Source organism: Echeneis naucrates, chromosome 4, assembly GCF_900963305.1.
Source record: "Echeneis naucrates chromosome 4, fEcheNa1.1, whole genome shotgun sequence".
NCBI lineage: Eukaryota > Metazoa > Chordata > Actinopteri > Carangiformes > Echeneidae > Echeneis > Echeneis naucrates.
This window is the reverse complement of record NC_042514.1, coordinates 15,133,724-15,142,297: the sequence shown is the minus strand read 5'-3', so window position 1 is coordinate 15,142,297 and position 8,574 is coordinate 15,133,724. Positions and strand designations below refer to the sequence as shown.

At 40.2% G+C, this 8,574-nt stretch overlaps 1 protein-coding gene across 2 annotated transcripts; it reads left to right on the top strand.

The window, feature by feature from the left end:
• The first annotated feature begins 134 nt into the window (after positions 1 to 134).
• Positions 135 to 5,348, top strand: lrrc41 (leucine rich repeat containing 41). 2 transcript variants are annotated; one of them, XM_029500435.1, is made up of 10 exons: positions 135 to 377; positions 777 to 863; positions 942 to 1,000; positions 1,089 to 1,884; positions 2,108 to 2,344; positions 3,276 to 3,443; positions 3,776 to 3,874; positions 3,977 to 4,105; positions 4,610 to 4,682; positions 4,916 to 5,348. In XM_029500435.1, exons 1-10 carry the CDS (start codon positions 263 to 265, stop codon positions 5,133 to 5,135), a joined length of 1,983 nt encoding a protein of 660 aa, XP_029356295.1. In that variant the 5' UTR covers positions 135 to 262; the 3' UTR covers positions 5,136 to 5,348. The 2 variants fall into 2 exon arrangements, with proteins under 2 accessions (XP_029356295.1, XP_029356296.1); XM_029500436.1 differs by having other exon boundaries at positions 136 to 377; positions 3,279 to 3,443.
• The last annotated feature ends 3,226 nt before the right edge of the window (positions 5,349 to 8,574 follow it).

Genomic DNA, 8,574 nt, shown 5'->3' with positions numbered 1-8,574 from the left:
CTGTCGCGACTGAACAAGTTAAAAAAAAATGCAGGGTCACGTGGTTTTATTCAGGTCTAAACTGAACCGGGCCGATAAAACAATAGTGATTACTGCAGTCATTTCACCCGCCTCGATTTTTAACTGTATAATATTGTATTATTGTAAAATTGTATAAAAGGTTTACTGTGGAGTAAGAGCGCTGACATCATAAGACAGCGACCAGCACTGACTGGACCTGGTGAGAGGGGACATCTGTCCTAACAATTTAACTGAACGAACCATGTGTGAGACAGCCCACAGAACAAAGCCGACAGAGCCGAAGATGTGCCTGAAGGAGATCTGTTATCATGCTGTCAGGAAACATTTTGCTGCTCTTGACATTAACGCTGTTCTTGGTACGTGTCGAATATTTGCGCTGAGGCTGACTGTAGCTCATGTAGCTCATGTAGCTCATGTAGCTAACACGACTTCAGAGTGAGGACACAGTCACACTCAACTCGTTTGATCATTTAGAAAGCGACCGGCTATCCTTTTCTGCAAATATGCCCAGACAACATTTCACTATGCTATTTATTTCGAATCAGGTCCCCGAAACCTCAAAAGTGAGTTCATATGAAAACTTTTATTCCAGACCTGTACTTTACACACAAGTGACTGATTAGTTTGTCAAGCAGGGTGCAGTCAGTTTTAATAATTCCTAATGATGGCGTTTTGTTGAGTGTTTTTAATGGTCGATCACTGATGCTGAAGGAGATTGTGTCCATGGCTGAGATGCTGTAACTTATCTGTCACAGATCTTCCAGTGCCTCTCATTAAAGGGCTCCTTCCTCATTTGACTGTGTGTCAGCTGGATGAACTACAACCGCAGCTAAATCTGAGAGGTAACTGTAAGAGTTAGGATTGTAGCGACAGTACGGGTTTAATTTGAATAGAGGATTTCATATTTTGTTTTCTCTCAGGGATATCAACTCTGTCTGGATGGGCTGGAATTCTGCGGGATTTGTGTGGACCCAACCGAGTAAGTGTAATGCTTCCTTTTTTAATGAAAAATATAATATAGAGTAACATTTACCACATTTGGGACATTTGTCTGTGCTACGTTTCAGGCAGCCGACTTTCATACAGAAGAAGATGCCAAGCATGAAGTTATGAGGATGCTTTTTATTCTTGTATTTTACGGCATCAGAAGCCCCTTCGTCAACAGAAACAGCACAAATTTGAACACCCAATCTTTCATTATCGCTGCAGCTAAATGTATCAAACATTTTTTACTCACGCCAAGTGTGGCCCTTCAAAGTCTAACTGCTGACCAGCGACCTCTTCTGAACCTCCTAGAGGAGCGTATCAGGAGTGTTGGTGTAACGCAGTCCATTGATCTATCAAAGAGTATCACACAAACTGCACTGTATGTTCTCCATCGCCTACTGGACCACGGGGTGGCTCAAGAAATTGTAATAGACGTTGATTGCCCCATCACGCTGGCATGGCTCCTACATGGAAGGGGATCTCAGCATGTAAGTCCTGAATTTAAGAACCTCATGCAGAGCAAAAAGGAAGGCTGTGTTTCGCACGCAGCCTCAGCATTGGCAGATACAGCAGATTGCGGTGCCCGTCTTGACACCAGGACTTCAAGAGATGAATACGATGACGTTACTCCACACAAACGCTCCAAGATGGATTTGGATTCTATGCAGGAAGAATCTGGAAAAACAGACATGACTGTAGATCCACAGGCTCTCTGTCAGATCTACCTTCCATGTGATGGTCTTTCAGCTGGGGCGTGTCAATGGGGACAGATTCATCGCTTGGAAATGAGATATTGTGGCTCTGACTCTCTTCGAGTGCTGAATTCTGCTCTGCCCACATTTTTCTGCCTTTGCTCTCTATCTCTTCACAGTTTATGTAAGTTTGTTTATTAATCTGCAAATAAGCGGAATAATGAATCTGTTGTTTTGAAAGTGGGATTAGGACTGATAAAAACAGCTTGACTACAGATTGGAACTGTCAGGAGATGAATGAATACATCGCATGCGCAGAAATTAAAGTACAAGGCCACTGTAAACTCTAATATATTGTATGCACTGAATTTGTTCAGTTGTGCAGCAATTATTTGTTTGTTCTCTAGCAACCTTTAGGGACAGTGACGTGTTGGGCCTGGCTCGAGCTCTGAAGCAGCTGTCTGAGAGTTCCCACAGCTCTCTCCGTGACATCAACATTGGCATCCTGCCTTACACCAAACTCATGGAGACTCTGCTCAATGCAAGCCCAGAAGTGATGTCCCTGCATGTAGAGATCCAGACTGTAGTCTGCCGACCGGACTTTCCACCTCATCATCCCAGGATAGCTGAATCAGAAAACTCAGGTGCTGTCAATCTTCATTCAAAGTAAAGTAACACTTGAAGTGAACAGGCATACTAACAGTATTTGTTTGTAATATTGATCTGATAAAAGGATATTGGCTTATTTTAAATATGAGCTAAACTATATTTAGTTATTTGAGGTTCCAGGCTAATATATGCATCCACATCAAAATGCTTGACTGCTTTTGTTTGCGCGGCTGTTGAGTGTTAAGATTTGGGATAAATCTTGGGTGGGAAGTTTACAAATCGTAGTTCAAGTGAAATAATTACAAATTTTGTAATGTAATTCCATTCATTCCAGAGAAATGTAAGGTCATCTGAGGTGGAGGAGACAGAGGGGTATATGTAATATCTGCATCCTTGTCCAAACCTTTAACTTTAATATTAAACACTTATTTACACAGATTTGCTCGTTACTTTAGCTTAGCAGTTGCAGGCTTCACCTTCTTTTTTTTTTTTTTCTTTTTTTTTTTGTTCATTGTGTGCTGGATCAAAAAAATGAACTTATTAATAAGATTTTGGGGTTTTAGTCATTTCACTGAGAGATTGTGATGTTAAAGGCAACTTTGGCAATATCTACCTTCAACACAACTCACTTATTCACTGTAGCTGCTCCACTAATAGGCTTTTCCTGCGGTGTGAAACCAATGAAGGCCAAACATTGCTTACAGCCATAAGTGAAAACAGACAGGGAGAGACAACATGGCAACACCTTCCAGATGTGAGTGTTGTGTAACAAGGGATCAAACATTTTGCTGCAATACCATTGATTTGAAAATATTGACTCTGTAGTAGGTTGTCTGCTTTTGGCGTAACATTTCAAGGTCTCGGTGAACGACAATCAGGCAAAACACAGTTCCATGCCAGAAGATGAATGAATACCACAGCTGTGTAGTTCATGAAATACCAACCTGTGTTCTGATCTGTTTTCAGCAGAGCTGCCACTACAGAAGCTGACAGTCAAACTAACTGAACTCCAAACAGATCTGCAAATCATTACATCTGTGCTGAGACGTACTCCTCATCTCACCTCTCTTCATATTACCGGGATGAGATTACCAACTGGCTCCTCTCTCAGCCCTCTCTTCACCACTCTCTCAGGTATTGCCATGTCGTTTTGAATGTCTGACTGCCTAAATGAAAATAAAACAAAGAATAGGGCATTATAGATTGTAAGAGGATAGAAGTCAATGAAACAATCCTGAATTAATCAAGTACCATTTCAGACTAACAATGTAATGATGATAAAAAGTAAAGTGGGGAAGCAGCAGATGCAATATTTCTTCTGTAAAATCTAAAATTACTCATTAGAAATCAGGGTCGGGATGAACCAACACCTTGTTTTTGGTCTTTTCCAAAAAAAAAAAAAAAATTGACAGTAAAGCAAATGTACCATGAAGTGCTGCCATTAATGATATGTGACCACATTTTAGAGGTCACGCTCTGCTTGAGAAGTCTCACCTTGGAAGACATGAAGCTCTCAGATTGTCTCCCAGAGATCTTAAACCTACTGAAGGATTGCAAGTTAGAAGGTAAGAAAAGGAGAATAAGCCGTGTCTGACAAATTAGACTCTTCTCCTTTTTCATGACACAGAACGGGCATCAGTGGAGTCTTTTTCCTCTCCATCTCTCAGAGCTGCACTGTAATGACTGCCGTCTTCTTGAGCAGTGGGACGATAAGGAGAAGAGTCTGCAGGAGTTGGTGGCTGCTGTAAAGTCCGTGCCTTCTCTCCACACACTCGGCCTGGCTCAGAATCGGCTTGGTAATTGCATCCTTCATGTCTCAGGATTTGACTTGGGGATATCTGTCCGTAAATCAAAACTCTAAACTGGGTTCTTATGCTTTAAACTCTACAAAAGCCACATTTTTAGCACATTCATCAAAATTAAAACCTAAACAGATGAGTGAGTACCAGATGAAGATTGTTTCTTAAAAATTGACTGATTTGTTGGGTGCCCTATTCCTTCCTCCTCTCTTCAGAGAACCACACCGCTGCAAAAGGCAAGAGTAAAGAAATCCTTATTGTGCAAAAGTATAATCAAAATTTCACTTGGAAGTTCATTCAGATATTTGCAGATGTTTGGCCAATCCTGGGCAAATGACACATTACATCATTGAGTACTGAGTCTGTTTCATCAACCTAAAGAAGAGAATTAAAAATAATTGAAAAGTTACTAGAAAAATGTCTTCTTGTTGACTGTCTCAATTTAATCTTTCTAAGCAGAAATATTAAAATAAAATTATTTGTCGCTCTATCTGTCAACAGCCAAGAATGTTTGTGTCCTGGCAGAGCTGTTCTCAGGATCTTCAAAAAGCTCAGTGAAGCAACTCAACATCAGGTAGGAGCTGCACAGCACAGTAAGCGGACATGGACATGTCTCATCTCAAGGTTAAAATACTGGCACTTTCTCAGTTACTTCTATACACAAAAATACAGGTGATAAATCTGTCCATTAAAAATCTACACAAATTTCACTTAAACCAAAAATGTAAGGCCATCTTAGATTACTGTCCCAATATTGTTACACTAATGCACTGAAAATCTGCCCACGCTGTCTTTGGCTCCGGACAGCTCCAACTTCATTCAGCCTGCTGAGTTGTTGCAGTTTGCTGAGAGACTGCGGACTGATCATCCCAGACACAGACTGACCCTTGACCTCAGGAAGAACCCGGGGGATCGAGACCCTAACACGTGGAAGGCAGCACTGAAAACACTCCGTCCATTCTGTGCTCTGCTGGTTGAAGAATGGAAATCCACGGACACAATGGTCGATCACATCAGCAACATGTGAACAAGGTGAGACTAAAGTGTCCTCTGAGTGAAATGCAGTTGGCAGGAAAAAAGTTGGAACTTAATGGAAAGTTTGTAATTTAGTCTTTCACAGCTGTAGTCAGTTTGGACTCAATGTCATCCTCATACAAAATTCTGTAAATACAGTTTCCACTGTCTGGCTCATGAATATGGTGTAAATGATGGCACAATAAATTTTGTTTTGTAATTAGTAGTGTGAGAGTTTGCATCACAACTATTTATTCAAAGTTGAACATTGAACATCATCATTGAATTTTTGTTGTTGTCCACAGTGGGGGGGAAAAAAAGCATCTGCTGTTAGTTTGACATTTGAATAATTTATTAAACCAACGTCCGTTACACTTCCCAGACTTGTCTCTGACAGCAATAACAGTAGACGGCAAAAGATACAACTGAAAAAGTTGGAGGGTTGACGTCAAGGTGAAGAGCAGTTTTCGCAGCGAGTGTCTTACACCTTTTCTTCATTGTCGTTTTTTACACTGGACGAACAGTATCAACACAAACAACCAATTCATCATTAGTAGGAATCAAGTAGAAAAACAATCAGAAAAACGGATTAAAAAGAGCTCACACTTTTTCTTAGTGGATGTTTAATCCTAAATACTCTAACACTTCCTTTTTGTAAATTCTGTATTTTTTCCTTTTATATTCTCATGTTTTAGTAAATTCAAGTTGGAGAGAATGGAGACCCAATGTTTGCATGCTAATTGTTTGATTTGCTGGGTCTTACTACAACCATCACTTACATGAAACAAAGACACTCTCACAGTCATACACGCTGCAACATCTCAGTCTGGGCTGCTTCTCTCTGAAGTGATTTCACAGGAAATAAAGCTAAAATGTGTTCCACTCATACCTCATAAAGAAGTCAATTTGTCAATGAGGGATCTGGTAGAATTCTGAAGTAATTGGTTGTAAGGACAGATGAGCTAACATGAGATACCATCGTATCAAACATCTTCTGATCGTCATCATAACAAAACATTTCCTGACTTAACATGAAGGCTGGAGAAGGCAGCATGTTCCAGAGCACAAGATTAAGCTGAAACATTTTATTTTAGTTGTGCTGGACACCACATGGGGTTTGGGTAGAAATGGGAGTCATAAGGACGATGTACAGCTACTGTGAGCAGCTGTTGGAACCATTTTAGGTTTCTAATTCTTTTCATGTAAAATAACGCACAAGCTGTAAATAAGACAGCGTTTAAGAAAATTGAAAGTGCAATGTGTTTTTTGGCAAAGCTAAGCTAAGCTAACTGAATAGTTTTCCAATCCATCCATATTTTTAAAGGAATCCACAAATATAAACTGAACTGACTGTGATTCTTGTCAGTCTGCTTTAAACAAAGTGCTTGTCTGACCATTGAACAGTGTGATACTCCTCCATACTGTTGGACTGCATTTGACGTTTTCTTCATGGGTCCAGAAATATGGAAAGTGGAGTTGAACTTCTGTCTACGTTTTTCATTTTTTTGAGGTGCTGTGAAAGTTTGCCTGACGGCTAAAAGCCTACAAAATTCTTCACATAGGCAGATTCTGACCTGACCAAAAAAAGAGCAAACCCTGTACATTACATCAGTGCAGGTAAGGATGAAGTATCATTTCCACACTTGCCCTTGCGGGTGTTTCTAAAATACATTTTGTGTGTCACTTCAGTGCTTCGCAAAATGTGAGGTGTTGTTCTAATTACAAGTGGGGCATAATGTGTTTCTTGAACTTAGTAGCTAGTTTTCTCTTTGTGAGCAGCCCGGTTTGGAGATAATAATGCAGCTTCTGTGGACAATCATCTCAATGACACGTGACACCAATTTTTTTTTCCAGACACTGAAAAATGGGAAGTGTTCCTCCTGACAAATTAGTTCTTTGTGGATATGAATCAATTTCATGTTTAAAGATATCAGGGCTTGAAAACACTTTCTGGTAGTTGAATATATGATGGGTGGAAGCCTGGGGTGTCCACAGACCAGACTTCCACCAGTTGGAAGAAAATTAGCATTGTAAAAAAAGAAAATTAAACGAAAACCATCTTACAATAATTTCCACACACAACATCCACTGTCACATATGGTGCTTCCTCATTCTTTCTGTATATACTCATTTTTACATAATCTGTACAGTGTCAATATACACAATTTCTATCTGCAGTGTGTATGTTAGAGTGGGTGAACGGCACATTACGCATACACAGTGACACTCATTACAGTCTCTCAACAAAGAAAAGCTTGTTTTAGCCAGAAATGTACTGAAACTGAGCATCATTGACCTTCAAGATGGAAGTCAATGTTTTCCCAGAATGACCGTGTGTGTCTCCATGACGCACTCAGTCATCTGTTTCACAAAAAAGCCCCAAATGAATGAGAATGGTATAGCAAGATTCATACAGTCATACTGTACATCAACATATGTGCCCTACCATTTGAAAATCACATCCACACAATCATATGTGATGTAACAAAAACACACACTACGGCCTAGAATACAATAGCGTAAGTAGGCATGAAGGAAATCTCAAATAAATATAAATAAATTAAATCATATAAAAACCATGGGTTAAAAAACATAGAAATTCTGTTAAATACAGCAAAAAAGTCAAATAAAATCAATAATTACTACTTGCTCAAAGACAAGGGTCATATAAGAGACGGCACATTTTGTAAACAATGACGGACAGATAGATGGACAAGCACGCAGACAAGTAGTCACATTCACAAATCATTAGTGAGCTGAAAGGCCTGTTGGAGCTGAGTGGTGGCGGTGAACTGTTGCTGCAGTGTCGGGGGGCGGGCTGGCTGGCTGGCTCCTCTCTAATCCCTCCAAGGAAGTACCAGCTTACTGGCAGTGCTGCTATCAGGCGTGCTATTGCACCTGTTTCTCATGCATGGAGTGTTACAACAGCCAAAGTGATGGGGGGGTCGCTATATTCCATCCAGATTGCCTTACGCTAGTTTTCTGATCTGTCTACACGAAAAACACTAACAAAACGAAAAGTCAGAAACAAACCCATTTGCTAAGTTTAATACACAAATGTGTGTTATGGTGATTCACACTTAAGACAGACGTTGCTGTATAAGGCAGTGGTTCCCGCTCCTTTTCTTACTTTAAGATAAGAGAATTTGTAGCACGACCAGTCGTCATGTTAGGGATTAAATGAATTAACATCCACCTCTGGACCGGACTTTGTAAACCCCTGGTGTAGGGAGAATCACTGATTGTATGACCCCTGTCCATTTGATTTACTATTAAACAGTTTGTTTTTGTTTGTTTTGTTGAACCATTCAGTGCCCAGGGCCGGCTACTTGGCACCAGAATAAAGCCATATTAATGCCAGAGTGAATGAAGGGGAAGAAAAACGAACCCTCTGCAGCCAAATTTGTTCATGTGAACTAGATAACAACAAGCAGTGTACAGCCTTTTTATTT